The following is a 17,394-nucleotide window of genomic DNA, read 5'->3' as shown; positions in this document are numbered from 1 at the left end:
TGTCCCTAGGGACCCCGGGCAGCACAGGGCCAGCAGCCCAGAGTTCCTGGACTTCCAAGAGCTAAGCAGATCAAAGCAAGCATATCTATCACACTGAGGAGATTTAAACTTCAAGACTCCCTATAAGAAATGGAAAGGGAGGTGGATATTTTTTGCTGTTTTTAAAATTAAATAGGCAGCTAGTATTGTTTTTAAAATTATTATACAGAACAAGTTTAAGCTTTGTTGTAACGTGCATTGTTTGCCTGGACTGCTCAAGACCTGAATGCTTGTGTAGGACGAACTCTTTTAGTTAGCTTCTTAAATACCTTCATGCTGTTTCACATCTGATACTCCTTGATGAAACATAGGAGCTTTGTCTTATTACAGGCTTATTCAAAGCTTATACAAACTATGAAAGTGAGATCTTGGAAGAGTGTTGCCATTTGCATAAATGTAATAAAAATACTGTAATGATAAATAATAATTAATAATAAATAGTGTGTAATAAGCAGTCATAAAAATAAACTTTACATTTCCAAGATCGCTGCTTTTATTAGTTATACTCATGTAAAGGAGAAAATCCCTGGAAATATTCGTTTTTAGAAGGGAGTTTGCAAGGCTTGACATCTTAGTGAAAGGGGTTCACAGGTTGTTAAAGTTTGGGAATCACTGATTTGAAATATTTATTTATAGTTACAGACATGATAAAAGGCAAAAACTCAAAAGCTCTGATTACACCACCATTACTTAAAAATCATGTTATACAAACATGTCAGCCTTATCCTCTTTCAAAACAGATCAAGAGAATAGAGAAGATAATGACTCTTCTAAAGTAAATTCACCACATATGCAAGATTCATCTAAGCAACCTACTAGATGGCAAAATGGTAAGGAAGAAAATACAGAGATGGACATACATCACTGCTAAACGTGAACCAGCATAACTCCCCCACTTGGGCAGTTGGGATTTTCATATCATTCCTCTGATGGCTTCTCCAATCTGTGATTATTAAAACAGAAAAATCTCTTGAATGTTCAGTATTATAAACTGCAACCTCCTTTCCTCTCAAGACGAGAGAGAGCCCTGAGCATCTTATTTTGTACATTAATAAATGTTTAACCTAAGGTATTACCAATTCCTGCAACGTGACTCATCACTGGTATGGTATGTTTTCCTCCCTTCGTCCATCCTTTAAGTAATATTGTAGGTGTGGCAGGCAGCACTGCCTATCATTAAGGTTGCCTCACATACCCATTATAAGACCCTGTTTTCAGCTGCTTGTAACTTGGCCAAACTTTAACCATTTGGGCTGAATTTTCCATGCTGGATAGCTGTGTCAGGCTGAAAGTTTTTGGAAAGTTTCACCCAGAACAGTTCAGCTGTTTCTGAGAACAAGGCTAAGAAAAAATACATTTTGCCAATATAAAAAAAATTGAAATTGGAACATTCTCTTTGAAATACTCTAGTGCCCCCATACTCCGGAGCAGAGATTAGAAATTTGCAAGGAGCGCCCTTGTGTGTCGGGAATGTGCCTTTTTCCTGTCCTTGTGAAAATCCACCCAAATTTGGCCAAGTTGTAAACCTCTGAAAAAGACTGCAATTTGAACTTGCTCGATAGGTGGGGCCAGGCACAGGAACCGAGAATAGAGAGCATGTCTCTCCTGTGCTCTCAGTGCCCCCCTAGCTGGCACTCAGGAGGAGAAAACCATCTGCTTCAAACGCATATGGAACAAAAAGCAGACCAAGGGAAGGGAAAGGACTAGTTTAAGACAAGGAGTCTGCTAAGACTGGCACTGGAGGAGGAGAGAGAAACTGGCTTGGAAGCCAGGAGAAGGAGATTGACTAGGAGTCAGTGGGGGATATTGTGGGGGGAGAGCACAGACTGCATGAGGAGCTGAAGGGAGACTCGGACTGACTGGTCAAGGAAACTATGTTTGGGTGTGGGGACAGGGAGGAAAACTGGAAGTCAGTGGGGAGATTGGGACTTTGCAAGCCTCAAGGAGGAAAGTAGGATTGGCTGGGCCAGGATACTGGTACTAGGATGCACAGACAACCTTAATTCTGGCTTTTTCCTAGCTTTTGAATGCTTGACTTTAAAAATCATTGTTACGGTTGCAATGTTGTTTTTGTGTGTAATTATTACGTAGCATCACTATACAAGGGTCTACCGTGATAAACAAAAATTTAGCTAAGCTAAATTGGACATTAAGCAAGCTAAAAATAGTTTAAAAAACAAACTTTGTTTATACTTGATGTGGATGCACTTGCCAAACTAATGTTAATTAATCCTATTAAGAATTACAACCATGTATCAGACAAATTTCCAGGTTAGTGCATCTTATTATGTCAAGGATCAGGAACACCACCAACTTGAAATCTAGTCAGTTTAAATGGAATAATAAGTGAAGAGTAAGAGTAGTTTCAGACATGACACTTCTGTCCCTCTGTCATTTTTTGTGGTTTTACAATCACATTTTACTATGTTAAATTTCACCCCCTAATGCCACGTGAAAAACCCACAAAAACAAGGGAAGCCAATTGACTATACAGGGAATAGGGTGAAACTATACAAAAATTGTTGTCAAATGCATGAAGAGGACAAACAGAAAAAGTACTTAGAGTCATCTTAGCCATTACTTGCAAAAATAGCAGATTTTTTTCTCTGAGAAGTGAGGGTTTTGAACCTCTGGTTCCCTTTATGAATTTTAGGGGCATTTTTTGCCGTTCTTTCCATGGAAAGCCATGTGTCAGCCGCAGGACAAAATAGGATTGGTTTCCTGCTGCACCTTTACTTATCCTGTGACAGTACCGCAAAAGTAAGACATGCATTAGGGTCATATGATTTGTTTACTTTTTAATTCACTCTTAGCAGGTCTTTGCTCCTGGGTGAGGTTTATGCAGAATGCAGCAGCATACCTGCTCATTGCACAGGGCTGCTTTCAGAGATGAGAGTCTCTTCAGCTGCAAGAAGTGAATGCGGCCCTAGATTCTTTGTGTTTGTTTTTATTTGGCTGTACCAGAAAATAAAATAAAAAAAGATGACGCGCATGCTTTTCAGCCCACAATTGTAAAAATGAAACCACAAATCTATAGAAACATGACATTTTAATTTCAAAAGGTACATCTGTTCAGTGGTGAAAAAAGGATTACAACACTTTTAGAATTATGGTACACTAAGAGTAGGGCTCTGATTAAGACATAAGTGTTTAACTTTGAAACCAACAGGACTTACCCATGTCTACGAGGCTATGTACATGCATAAGTCAATACAGAATCAGGGCCACAGTTACCAAGACCGTTACTGTCCAGTTCTCTAAATAGCTACCTCAAGCTAGTCTTCTGCTTTCTTTTGAGCAACAAGCATTCACAGTGAAGACAATAACCAGTTCCCAACCAGAACCATACTACTGGATGCCCTGTAATGCCTAAACAAGCATCTTGATATCACACTCTACATATTAACGCTCTCAATTGTAAATAAAAATATCAGAGACACTCCTTTTATTCCTTGTTGGAATAAAGAAGACCGTGGAGTATACAATGCTAAACAGTATGTGGTAACTGAGCATTTTATATCAAATAGACTGAAGATATTCACAATAACCTCTAGTAATCAGCTGAACAAATTGTGATGACACTACACACAGTATATATTCAGTATACATGCATAAAATCTAAACATTATAGGAGGGATCACAAAGTGTGTAGTAAACCTAGGATATTTTAAAACCTTCAGTTTTCCAAAGAAGTTGGAGAAAGCTGTAGTTTAGTAAGATTATATGGCAAGGTGGCTTAGTCACAGCCCTATTTTTCTGGATTCCAAAAAACTCTGAATTTCCTTCTCTCTATCCAAGTACGTAACAAGGACCAGCTGTAGCTTAAGCACTTGTCTCAATAAATAATTAATAACTCATTACAATGTACTTGCTTCTTATGAGATCCTGCTAGCAAATGATGATTATGTATCATTTACTTGCAAGAGTTGATATTTGAAGCAGAGCCATTTATTTTCACTCCTGTATTTAAGACTGTTTATGGAACTTCCAGTTATACCAATTGGAAAAGACTGGAATACGATTTCAATTGCCAAACTTTTTCCCACCCAAGAGGCTAATGACTTTAGCACCAATGAGAACGAAATCTATACTTGGCATTATAACCAGAAGAGACCTGCCCACCATGCAAAGTTCTATTAAAAGCGAAAAGGCGTTTTGCCTGAGTAAGAAGTGCTGTGTGGGGCTTTAGCATATGAGGATATCACAGTTTAGATTCTAAGTCAAGTAATGTCTACGTTTGGAAGATTATGTATAACAATCTACATGAAAACAAATTCCTTTCTGTAACTCAGTCACAGGATTATTGAATTTTTCGGCATTCATCCTCTCCATCATTTCAGCTTATGAATTCTGCCAAACTTCTCTGTCTTGACAAAGGCAGTGCTCAGTTAAGGGTAAAGCATGTCATCCAACACTTAAAGCAGAGTTTGGCATATAAAGCAGGTCATTAATATAGCAGAGTCTTGAGAACATACAGATCATCACTTTAAAAGTTGGACAAACCTGAACAATTTTGCAGACCATCTCGCACCGGCACTTTTTGTTTGCTTTCTGTTAAAAACAATGGAAAAGGGAGTCTCTCTTCAAGAGAAAAAGACAAAAACCTGGATTTCACACTGCTGAAATATTTGTAAGATGACAGTTTTATGGTCTGTATTTTGGGATGAAAGGACTTCAGACAGGCTCTGTCAGAGACAGAATTAAAAGACTTCAACTTCCGCCCTGAACATTGCTAACAAGAGTAACTGAATGAGCAAATCCTGTTTGCAGATCTAAGCCTTACTACAACAAAGCACCTGATTCTATGAGAATAGGACAAATTTAGCTAGTAGGGAGCTGGAGACTAAATAAGAACCAATGGTTGCCTTCTTGCTTACGTTCAAAAATGAAACAAGCTTTGCATTATATGTTTAATTTGGACTACAGATGTAGAAAGCCTTTTTCTGTCTGCTGTGGCTTTTCTGGGGCAGGACTTTTCTATAACCATCTAGGTCCAATCAGGAAATTCTGCATGTGAAGGAACTGCCAGATAATCCACACACACCTCACCGGTTCCAGTATGATAAGCTAATGTTCTGACTAGTCCATCTAAGTCAGCTATCACTTCAAATTCACATTGGTTTCTTATACCATATCAGACTTAACTATTTATGTTTTGCATTTAAAACTCTTTCTACTGAGGTTTAGAAGAGTTCTCAAACTGAGAATTTGATATCAGATATGGTCATAGGTTTCTATCAGATCTGAATGCATCAGTAGCAACCAGATGGGATCCTAATGCACCCATGGAAATGATCCAGATCTTGTTATTGTCAAACAGTATTACACTGATGTCACAGTTACAAGGCAAGCTACATTTTAGGCCTTTCAGAGTCCCTTTTGAGTGACTTTTCAAAAGAATGGAACGCTGAAGTCCAAACACTCTGGGACTAGATGTTTGGGTGGGAGCCCCGTTTCCTAACCAGGTTAACACCATTGGGGCTTTCACGTTTGGAACCTGTAAGCCCTTTTCCTCCATGATCAGCAAGCTATGATAACCCCCAAACAGCTTCTTCAAAAACAAACCATTTATTATTCATTCACCCAAATATAAATAACATGCAGAGCAAAGGGTTAGAACAAAAATCCCCATACACATATATTCCCTTATCTAAACCTTAATCTTTCCTTTCAAACTTTGGAAAGTTCCATTCAGCCCAGTTACCTCCATCTCTGGGTTGGGAAAAAACAGTCTGCTTACTGAAGTTTGCGTGTCTGTGTGTCTCCTTGCATCCCTGTCATGATTAGCCTACTGCACCAGTGGGGAAGGATCCCCATATCCCTAATTCTGATCAGCTAAAGCCATGATAGTCTCAAACTCAGGAACAAAAGCAGATATTTCTTCATGAAAGCCCATTTTTCAGAAACAAATATAGATCCTTTTACCTGATCCCAACAGCACAGCATGAGAACTGTATTAAATGCCATCGGCTGCTTGGAAGAGAGCTCATTCTGGACAATAACCTGCCAACTGAATTGGGTATCAGTAGTGGGGCTGCGATTATCCAGCAGCAATGAACTCATTGTGCACCAGGAGAGAAAGTGGTCCATGACTGGTGGAAACTGTCAGTGTCTTTCTTAGAAATAGCACATTGACAGTCTTTTCATAGGAGATTATATGGCCTTTAATGAAGAAACCATCACTTTGTTTGGACAATATCAAATCTTCTATTTCTGATTATAGAGTATATAGAAAGTTGTGGCAAGACAACTCCCAGTACTGACATGCCAGGTATGTTACCATGTACCATGCCAAGGGTGGACATGCCAAGTATGTTAGCAACAAGAAGGTGGTCAGGGAAAGTGTGGGACCCTTACTGAATGGGGGAAGCAACATAATGACAGATGATGTGGAAAAGTTGAAGTACTCAATGCTTTTTTTGCCTTGGTCTTCACAGACAAGGTCAGCTCCCATACTGCTGCACTGGACAACACAGTATGGAGAGGAGGTGAGCAGCCCTCAGCCGTGAAAGAACAGGTTAAGGACTATTTAGAAAACCTGGTCCATGGGTCCAGATCTAATGCATCCAAGGGTGCTGAGGGAGTTAGCTAATGTGATTGCAGAGGCATTGGCCATCATTGAAAATTCGTGGCAATCGGGGGAGGTCCCAGACGATTGGAAAAAGGCAAATATAGTGCCCATATTTAAAAAAGGGAAGAAAAAGAACCCAGGGAACTATAGACAAGTCAGCCTCACTTCATTCCCCAGCAAAATCATGGAGCAGGTCCTCAAGGAATCCATTTTGAAGAGGAGAGGAAAGTGATCAGGAACAGTCAACATGGATTCACCAAGGGCAAGTCATGCCTGACCAACCTGATATCTCATTGTAGAAGGCAAACTGGCTCTGTGGATATGGGGAAAGCAGTGGATGTGATATATATTGACTTTAGCAAAGCTTTGGATACATTCTCACACAGTATTCTTGCCAGCAAATTAAAGAAGTATGGATTGGATGAATGGACTATAAGGTGGATAGAAAGCCTGGCTAGGTTGTTGGGCTCAACTGGTAGTGATCAATGGCTCGATGTCTAGTTGGCAGCCAGTATCAAGCGGAGTTGATCCTGGGGCCGGTTTTGTTCAACATCTTCATTAATGATGGGATTAATTGCACCTTCAGCAAGTTCGCAGAGGACACTAAGCTGGGGGGAGAGGTAGATAAGTTGGAGGGTAGCGATAGGGTCCAGAGTGACCTAGACAAATTGGAGGATTGGGCCAAAAGAAATCTGATGAGGTTCAACAAGGACAAGTGCAGAGTCCTGTACTTAGGAAGGAAGAATCCCAAGCACCGCTACAGACTGGGGACCGACTGGTTAAGCAGCAGTTCTGCAGAAGAGGACCTGGGGATTACAGTGGACGGGAAGCTGGATATGGGTCACCAGTGTGCCCTTGTTGCCAAGAAGGCCAACGGCATATTGGGCTGTATTAGTAGGAGCATTGCCAGCAGATCGAGGGAAGCCATTATTCCCCTCTATTCGGCACTGGTGAGGCCAAACCTGGAGTAGTGTGTCCAGTTTTGGTCCCCCCACTACAGAAGGGATGTGGACAAATTGGAGAGAGTCCAGTGGAGGGCAACAAAAATTATTAGGGGGCTGGGGCACATGACTTACGAGAAGAGGATGAGGGAACTGGGTTTATTTAGTCTGCAGAAGAGAAGAGTGAGGGGATAGAGTGATAGACGCATTCAACTACCTGACGGGGGGTTCCAAAGAGGATGGGGCTACACTGTTCTCAGTGGTGGCAGATGACAGAACAAGAATAAATGGTCTCAAGTTGCAGTGGGGGAAGTCTAGGTTGGATATTAGGAAACACTATTTCACTAGGAGGGTGGTGAAGCATTGGAATGGGTTACCAAGGGAGGTTGTGGAATCTCCATCCTTAGAGGTTTTTATGGCCCAGCCTGACAAAGCCCTAGCTGGGATGATTTAGTTGTGGTTGGTCCTGCTTTGAGGAGGGGATTGGACTAGATGACCTCCTGAGGTCTCTTCCAACCCTAATATTCTATGACTCTTGTCACCCTGCGGATATCATGAAGACTGCACGACAGACATTGGTAGACTGTTACCTACCAGTACAAGATTCCTCTGCACAGTAACCTGGCCTGAAACCTAACAGAGATGGCACCTGCTATTCTGATAGATAACTTCCCCCATCCAGAGACAAGGAAAGTACGCTCATACTCATTCTGCTAGATATATTTTTGGCATATAATGCCATTGTTCCCAAAATATTCCAGTTCCACCTGCAAGAGACTATGGGTGAACTGAAATAGGTCAGGTTCTCTCCCCCCAAAAATAAACCTGAAGAGTCATTAGGGGTCAAGCTACGATTTAATCACAGGTATTTTTCTGTAAAAGTCATGGACAGGTTACGGGCAAGAAACAAAAAAAATCACAGCCCATGACCTGTCCATGACTTATACTAGGGTGGGCAAACTACAGCCCGCATCCGGTCCATCAGGGCTTTGGATTCGGCCCGCAGGATTGCCACCCCTTGGCGGTGCAGCCCCGAACCACTCCTGGAAGCGAGCGGCACCACGTCCCTGCAGCTCCTGGGGGAGGGAGGGCAGAGGGCTCCGAGTGCTGCCCTGAGCTGTCGTCCCCCCCCCAACTCCCATTGGCCGTGGTTCCCCGTTCCCGGCCAATGGGAGCTGGCGGGCGGCGGGGGCCGGTGCCTACCGGCACCTGCCGGCGAGGGCAACATGCAGAGCCCTCTGTGCCCCCTCCTCCAGGGGCCGCAGTGACATGGTGCCAGCCGCTTCCGGGAGTGGCACGGAGTCAGGGCAGGCAGGCAGGGAGCCTGCCCTGGCTCCAGTGCGTGCCGCTGCCACCCCAGAGCCGCTCCGGGTAAGCAGCACCGGGCCAGAACCCGCACGCCAAACCCCTCCCACATCCCAACCCCCTGCCCTGAGCACCCTGCCACCCCAACCCCCTGCCCTGAGCCCCCTGCCACACCCCTCCTACACCCTGAACCCCAACCCCCTTCCCTGAGCCCCCTCCCGCACTCTGCAACCCCTCCTCTGCCCCAACCCCTTGCCCTGAGCCCCTTCCTGCACACCGCACCCCCTCCCACACCCTGCACTCCCTCCTGCACCCCAACCCCCTGCCTCAGCCCTACATTCAGGCCCTGCATGCCATTTTCCCACCCAGATGTGGCCCTCGGGCCAAAAAGTTTGCCCACCCCTGGCACTTATACCATAAATACCCCAATAGAATCATAGTGGGAGGGAACTGTAAGGGGGAGCCCTGGGGGCCCCACTGCTGGGAGGAAGGCCCAGGTGACCAGCGGCTACTCTGGCCGCCGCCAGGGGAGGGAGCCCTGGGAAGCCAACAGCTGCTCCATCTGCTACTCCTCCAGCCACCCCAGGACCGTTGCCAGGAGCCGCTGAGCTGCGGCTGCTCCAGCCGCCCTCAGGACCGCTGCTCAGGTGGTCCCCAGGTCTAGCTGTATAGGCTGCTGCTAGGGCAGTCCCTGGAGCCAGCTGCCCTGGGCCACCAGAGCAGGGGATGGTGCGGTGGGACCAGGATCATTCCAGCAGCGGCCAGTGAGGCTGTCCCCAGGGTTGCCTGAGCAGCTAGCTCCAGGGTTAGCTGCTTGGGCAGTCCTCCGGTCAGCCACAGTGGCCACTGCAGAAGTCATGGAATCCATGATTTCCATGACCTTTGCGACAAACACAGAGCCTAATAATGGGCATCATCCTCCATCTCTAGACTGCTCACAGGCAGAGTTCCAGAAGGCTCAATCATCTTCCTCCATATTATCCAGAATATATATGAAGCTCTTGTGAGAGCTAACAATTCAAAAGTGACTAACATGCCAACATTAGGTTGAAGACAACCAATTCTACACCTCACGTCAAACATAAATTATGGAGCACTTATGGTGGACCTCAACCACCTAAATCAAGATGCGTCTACACTAGTGAAAAATTGGGACTAGTTAATATAGATCTCTTTTCCTAATCTAGGCAAACACTACTTGGGGATACATCTAAAATCCACCTGGAAACTCAAACTGGAGCAGAGTACAGCAGCTCACTTAGTAAGTGTCATATGTCATTAGGAGACCCTATTGAATTGTATGATTTGCATAAGCTGCCTACTGATTTCCCAGTGTCATTTAAAGGTAATGGTTTTAATCTAAAAAAGCCCTAAATATCTCAGAACCTACCTAAGTGAAAGGCTGCCTTTGTGCCCATGTAATCTTGTCACAGCTACAATCACCAGGACTGAGAGGGTGCTGACAGCAAGGCACAGTCTATGAGGGGCCACGGACTTTGGCGTCCAACATACTCTTTGGTTTAAAACAGTTCAAATCCATTGACCATGAGGGTATGTTGCAACGCACTTCTATTTTCCCCAGCTTTGGGGCAGAAAAGGGTGCATCTTATGAGTCTATCTTCATATCATAGGTGATATGATGATAGACTTATAAGATGTCTGAGAGCTACAGTTTGAGTGCCACTGTAGCAAAAGCATTTTCACCACAGTTCTCCTTTCCTTTCTTGCTCACATTTTTAAAGTACATTAGCATGATCCTGTGACTTGAAGGCGGTCCCCCCCCCGACCTGTCCACCATGCAATAGATTTGTGATGTAACATCTGAGCTGCTGTACCAATCTACTGAACAGAGTTTTCAATCCATTTACAAGAGGTATACGGTATTTCAGTTTTTCCGCAGAGACACAAATCTATTTTTCAATGGAATAACAATGAGAAATTTCATATTGTTTAGACAGATCTTACCCTTCATCCATAGCTTACAAACACAACTTCGTTTTACAGAGAAACTGAGTGATTTTATCCATAAAAGTCATTTGTCAAATGTCATAGCTATCCCTCCTCTCTAAATCATGCTGACCACCTAGTGACACTCCCACAAACGAAGAAGAACTTCACAGCCCTTTTCCTAAAAAGGATGTTAAAACTATTCAATATCTTTAGACACTTGCAAAAGTGAGTTAGTAAAGCAAACAGGAGCTCTAGAATATAGATTTGTTTATATAAATGATTTCCCCCTCGGGTCCTATAACCCTTGAAAATCCCTCACGCCTCTTCCACCAAGAGCTATATATCAGTCTTCTGACCAAGGAGAGTTAGATAAAATTCCCTCCCAACACAGTAACATTTCTCCTGAATTAGGCAAAGGAATAATTTCTCTCTCTACACCACTTACAGCTTGGGGACAAAAAAATGAGTTGGAATCTCAACTTAGGTAGAAGAAACAACTTACAAGATGGCCATGTTAGCTTGTGCAATAGGTTCCCTTTCTCCCTCCCCATTTCACTAGGTTATTCCAAAACACTACCAAGTATACATTTAAAGTGGACTGCGTTGTATCAGAGATGATCAAAAACTACATAGTGGGAAACATACAGGAATTCAGTCAACCAAGTAACTTACCATCTTTGTTCAGCCATTGCTTTCTTTGTCTATAGAGGAGGAGTTTGTTGTGGACATATGGCAAAAGAAGCTTGACACACCAACTCTCAACGCCAAGCTTGTTTTCTATCAGCACTATAGGGCTCCGGTTATACCTGGCTTCAGGACAAGGTATTAACCCAATTTCATCTCTTAAAAATAAACACAAGTAAAATATAATTAGACTACTTATTTTCTTTTACCAATTTTTTATTATTCTAAAGTTAACAGTCTGCCCACTTCTCCCATTCTACTTAGCCCATATTTCCCCACCCCCCATTTTTTGATTTCTATGTCTTCTGCCTCTGCCCACCTTCTTGGTTCTTGAACACACAACCTGGAAACTTCCCAGACATCCCACTTAAATATGCCTTCCTAACTAAATGCCTCGTGCAGTAAAATTAACTTCACATATAAGCTTCTTAAAATCTCTCTGACTCTATGAAGAGGGTAATGCGGTAAATTTTTACCGGCTACATTAAGTAACAGGCAGTGGTTGCCAATGTGAGGACCTCAGACATCTACAACAGAGCCCATAGCTATCCCCTTATCTTTTAGAAGAAAGTGCTAGGCAGCTCAGATCTTTGAAGTGATCTAGCTAGGGAATTTGATTCAAGATAGAGCTTTGCATCCTAGAATGTGTAGTCTCCACAGGCTGCATCTCTGTTCCAGTGTTTGAAAATTAGATGTGGCCCTTGAGCAAACTTTTGCCAACCTTGCATCGAGGTATATATACTCTTGGTTTCAGCTGGAGACCGAGATATATACGGTATTTATTCATTGGGACAAGATATACTTCATCAACCTTCAGGTTTCAGAGTAAGAGCCGTGTTAGTCTGTATTCGCAAAAAGAAAAGGAGTACTAGTGGCACCTTTAGAGACTAACCAATTTATTTGAGCATGAGCTTTCGTGAGCTACAGCTCACTTCATCGGATGAAGTGAGCTGTAGCTCACAAAAGCTCATGCTCAAATAAATTGGTTAGTCTCTAAGGTGCCACAAGTACTCCTTTTCTTTCATCAACCTTGCAAGCCTGTCATGCAAGTTTACCAGCCCATGCTCAAAAAACCCTATACAACCCTCCATGCCCACCCTTTACCATGATGGGGGGGAGGGGGAAAAGACACTCCTATTTATTCACTCAACCTCACAGCCACTCCACAAAACAAAAAAAATTCATCCCAGGCAAACAGAATTGCAAGACTGCTTTATATACTGTTTTTAACAACAAACAGGCAGGGCTTGTTCAGGGACGAATAAGCCAGTATGAGACATACCAAGTTTAGAATGCTGACCAGCAAATAAATGCGTAAAATATATAGATGGCAGTATAAAGAAATTGATTTTAAATTGAACTGTAGTTTAATTTGTTTGTCCAATAACTATACAAGCTACCACAAGTTAGAAGAATTAGAAAGGTCTTTTGGAAAGCAAGTAGACTAGACTGCTATCAATTGAAGCAGCTGAGTGTTACTGTAGATTATAGCAAGTTTTAAATATTGGAAGGGACATCCAGAGTTTGTGCATGTCTACACTACAGCCCTAAATCGATCTATATTAGGTCGACTTAGCCACTGCAGTAATTATTATGTCCATACTATCCTCCTTCTGTCAGTGGTGTGCATCCTCAGCAGGAGCGCTTCCACCAACTGAACAGGGGCAGTGAGAGCACAGCTTCCTGTTGGGAGCCCAACTGCCCACCCAGGCTCTCGGCTCCCCGCTCCCAGCTGGGAGCAGAGGCCAGCCACCCAGGCTTCTTGGCTCTCTGAGCAGCTAGCCTCCAGGCAGGGCTCTAGCTGTCTGGCTTGGAGCCATGAAATTGACAAGACAGCCAACAACCACGTTAGCAACCTGGTGTGTACACAGAACACAGATACGGCGTGGCTCTAACTACATAACTAACTACTAACAGACACAAGCCCTATGCCTCTTGTGGAGGTGGAGTTATTAGGCTGATGTAGTATGGCACTTACATCGATGGGAGAAAGGCTGTAGTGTGTACACTGACAAAAGCTGCCTTATGTCGACCTAATTGTCTATTGTAGACCAGGCCTTTGTGATGGACACTTTTAGTATTTATGTTTTTGAAATCAAAATAAATCTGATACAAATCAGACTACACTGCACACAACTGAGCTGCTGGATACACAATACCCAAAAAGCAGATTCCCCGCTCCCCGCCCAAACTGCCCCTGAACTAGAAAGTGGTAAAACTAGCGTCTCTTTTCATTAATCCACTGTATTTGTTTAATTTTGGAAATAGAAGACTTTTTCTTCTGTTTTAGTGTTTAAAAGAATACGTGAATGTCTGAGTAATTCCCATCTATCTCAACATGATGAGTTGAATGCTCTTCACAAATACAAGGAGAGTTGGACATTACTAAAATCCAGTGTTTATCATCAGCTATTAAATCATATGCAAAGAAGTTTTTAATCATAGATCCTCCATCTCTAAAAACACTTCCTTGAAGTGAAGAATTCTATATACAGGTGCAATGAGAATTTAGGGGGAAAAAAGTAATTACTTCACAATAATTATTTATTTGCATTGCAGTAGCCTGTAGAGATCCCAACAGAGATTGGTACCCCATTGTGATTGGCATCTATATAATAAGATTCCAGCAATGGCAATCTGTGTGTCACTCTGATGCTTAAAAATGTCTGTTGAGCTAAGCCTACTGTACACTTGAAATGATACAGTGGCGCTGCTGCAGTGCTTATACATAGACACTTACTACAACAATGGGAGAGACTGTCCTGTCGATATAGTTAATCTACCTCCCTGAGAGGTGGTAGCTAGGTTCACGGAATTCTTCCCTAATTTAGCGCTGTCTACACCAGGGATTAGGCTGATTTAACCACGTTGCTCGGGGCGGGGGGGGGGGGGGAATGGATTTTTCATACCCGAAAGACATAGCTGGGTCAACTTAATTTTTTGTAGATTGGGGCTCATTGTGAAGCAACAGAAACAACTATAAGCAAGGTTGGGAGCTCTTTTTGTTAGAATATCACTAGGTTCCACCATCTCTCGGTTCGCAGCCTATTACTGTCCAATTTTTAAGTTAAGTTCCCTACCCTCTCACCCCCAGGAGCCAGACCTGCTGCTGGCCGCTTCCGGGGTGCAGTGCAGTGTCAGAACAGGTAGGGTCTAGCCTACCTTAGCCAGGCAGCACTGCCGATGGGACTTTTAACGGCCCGGTCGGCAGTGCTGACCAGAGCCGCCGTGACCCAGTGCCTTACATTCTGCGACCCAGCACTTTGAAAACCACTGCCCTACATCACCAAGATTGCTGGACAGTGCACCTCTTTGTAAAAACTAAGACCCTAATCTTGCAAACACTTAAGTGTATGCATAATTCTGCTGATGTGAGCAACCACATTTGGCTTCAGTGGAACTACTTGCAAGTAATGTTATACACAAGGTTAAGTGTTCGTATGTCTGAGGCCAAAGATATTTTGCAATACCATTTTACAAGTTATGCAGATGTTCAAAAATAGAACATAATATGCTGAGACAGTCAGCCTCATTTTCTTTAGTGAAATATGACTCAGCAAGACAAGTCAAGTCAAGATGAGTCTTAGGTTGCATTTTTAATTACAAGAGAAATTAAAAGTAAGGTTTTAAAAAAAAAGGGCAAAAAGATACAAACTCTTCATCCTAATTAAAAACCCAATATGAGAGACAACAACTCAGTTTTACATTCAGCTTAGAACTTTACTTTTTATTGTCTCTTAGTGACTTTAGTGCCCAAGAAGCCTACCTGAATTCTCAAGGGGGTGGGTGTCGATCTACCCAGATTGAAGGGCCCATCCACTCAACCGTGTAAGGCTCAAAGGTTCAAAAGAAGAGTACTGGATGGGGTCACAAAGCAGAGAACCCTGGACAGTACCACTGCTCTGTCAAGGAGTTGGTGGACACGGTCCAGAGGAACTCTGCCCAAATGTGTGAAAAGGGTAGGAAAAGAAAGAAGACCTCACAATCACCAATCACTCACCCTGTTGAGCATCACCCATCCATCACCCGGTCCAGGGAGTTATCTGGGCCAGTGCCAAGGTTGAACTGAGGTCTTATGACTTAGTGGGGCCACAGACTGAGTATGTAGAGATGCAAAATAAAATGCAGCCAGAATCTCAGCAGAAAGTTCTGGAGGAGTCAGAAGATGGGCTGCAACCTGGCAGATTGGAAGTAGGCATGTTCCAGGGTCTCCTTCTCACGGCAGAAGGGGTACGCCTTGGCAGGGCTTTGCAGCAGAGCCCGGAGCAGCTCTGGAGCACTGGAGCTGCAGGTTTTTGCCTGGAGCTGGAGCGGAACCGGAGCACAGCTCCAAAGCCCTGCGCATTGGGGGCACCTGTAAACCATGTCAGCCATGTGCCCATGTTCAGCTTAAGGAGCCCAGCTTGACAATCTTGGACACAGAAGTCCCTTGTTTATCTATAGAACAGATATAACAGCAGCAGCAGCTTTCCCACACTGTCCCACCAGTAAGTATCTACCCTGACCTGCAGGTAGCACACTTAAGCATGCTATGTCAGGTCAGTATCAAAGCACGCAAACTTTTACTTCTAACCTTCCCTTCTCCATGAAGGAAGTTGGAAACAGCAGCACATTCTTAACAAATAAGTGTTTGAGTCTGGTACCCCTGAAATCAAAGGGAGTTTTGACAGCGTAGAATGTGAAAAGAAGCAAAAGCCCTTCTTTGGGTCGCACACTAACATTGACTGTTTATAGTGCATTAATGTCTCACAACCCTAAAGGGAGAGTTTATGGCTAAATCTAGTTTTAAAAAGGCTTATTTCTGACAGCATCCATATGCTACAGTTTAAAGCCTGGCTACCTGCCAAGGCTGCTAGTCACCTTTATGTAATCCTAAGGATTTCTGTCACCTAGAGGAGAGTTATTGTAGCCGTTCTGGTTCCAGGACATTGGAGAGACAAGGAGCGTGAGGTAGTATCTTTTACTGGACCAACTTCTGTCGGCGAAAGAGACAGGCTTTTGAGCTACACAGAGCTTCAGCCCCAATCCTACTATAAATGCTACGTGAGTGGACCCCTGAGCCAGGTAGAGTCCATTACAGGATCGGGGCCTCAAGGAGGCACTGTCATTTCAAAATTTAGATTTCTTTAACATTATCTAAAATTAAAAGGAATGTTTCCATGCATTTCCAAAAAAAAAAAAAAAAAATCCAGTGGAAGCCTTCCTCCCCCCCCCCAATACACAAATAAATTCTCCCATATTGTGTTTACAAACAATGTGCAGCACTGGGGTGAAACAGTCCAACAGACCTTGTCAATCCAACAGATTAAAAAACAACAGTGGAAAGATCTATGATTTTTATATCGTGCCTATCATCATGGTATGTCAGAGCCACACACAATCCCAGAACAAAGAGATAATTCTCTACTATCCAAGATGAGAAGGGGGGGAGGGGGAAAACCACCAAAAGAAAATCAAAAAGCATTAAATAGCGAAGCAGAAATTAAATATTTATAATTTGTCCTGTTTCAATAATCAGATTTGTTTTTAATAACTGAGGTTAGAATAATAACCGGTCAGTGTCCCTTTAACCTTACCGACCTCAGGTATGTCGAAATTGATGCCATAAGCCAAGTATACATGACTGCGAACGAAGTTAACCTAATTAAGGCCGGCGCCCCGGGGAGTCAACAGATCCAGAGGCCGGCCACAGCTGACTTCATCCGTGCGACCTTGGGCGAGACCGGTGAGAAGGGGACTACTGGAATCGGGTCCTTACCCCTCTGGAGCCCACTTTCCCCAGCTGCCAGGCTCGGATCACCTCCCTGGCGGGGGCAGGGAGAGGCGTCAGCAGGGGTGTCTGTGAAGCGCTCAGAGCCCCTCGCAGAGAAGACAGCCAGGGGTGCTCGTCCCACGCCGGGGCGA

At 43.7% G+C, this 17,394-nt stretch overlaps 1 protein-coding gene across 2 annotated transcripts in view; it reads right to left on the bottom strand.

Annotated features, from left to right (window-relative positions):
* Positions 1-17,394, bottom strand: part of PTAR1 (protein prenyltransferase alpha subunit repeat containing 1) — a 49,415-nt gene that overhangs the window by 31,674 nt on the left and 347 nt on the right. The window contains exons 1-2 of one of the 2 annotated variants that reach the window (XM_074953268.1): positions 17,071-17,348; positions 11,479-11,648 (exon numbers count right to left, since the gene is read on the bottom strand). In XM_074953268.1, the coding sequence (XP_074809369.1) occupies positions 11,479-11,648; positions 17,071-17,111 (211 nt within the window). In that variant the 5' untranslated portion in view covers positions 17,112-17,348. Of the gene's footprint in view, positions 1-11,478; positions 11,649-17,070; positions 17,349-17,394 lie in introns of those variants that run through there. The other variant, XM_074953267.1, reaches the window with a different exon arrangement.

The sequence above is a fragment of the Natator depressus genome, chromosome 5, assembly GCF_965152275.1.
Source record: "Natator depressus isolate rNatDep1 chromosome 5, rNatDep2.hap1, whole genome shotgun sequence".
In the NCBI taxonomy this organism is placed as follows: Eukaryota; Metazoa; Chordata; order Testudines; family Cheloniidae; genus Natator; species Natator depressus.
Note: the sequence above shows the minus strand (reverse complement) of the source record. Positions and strands in the feature narration are given on the sequence as shown.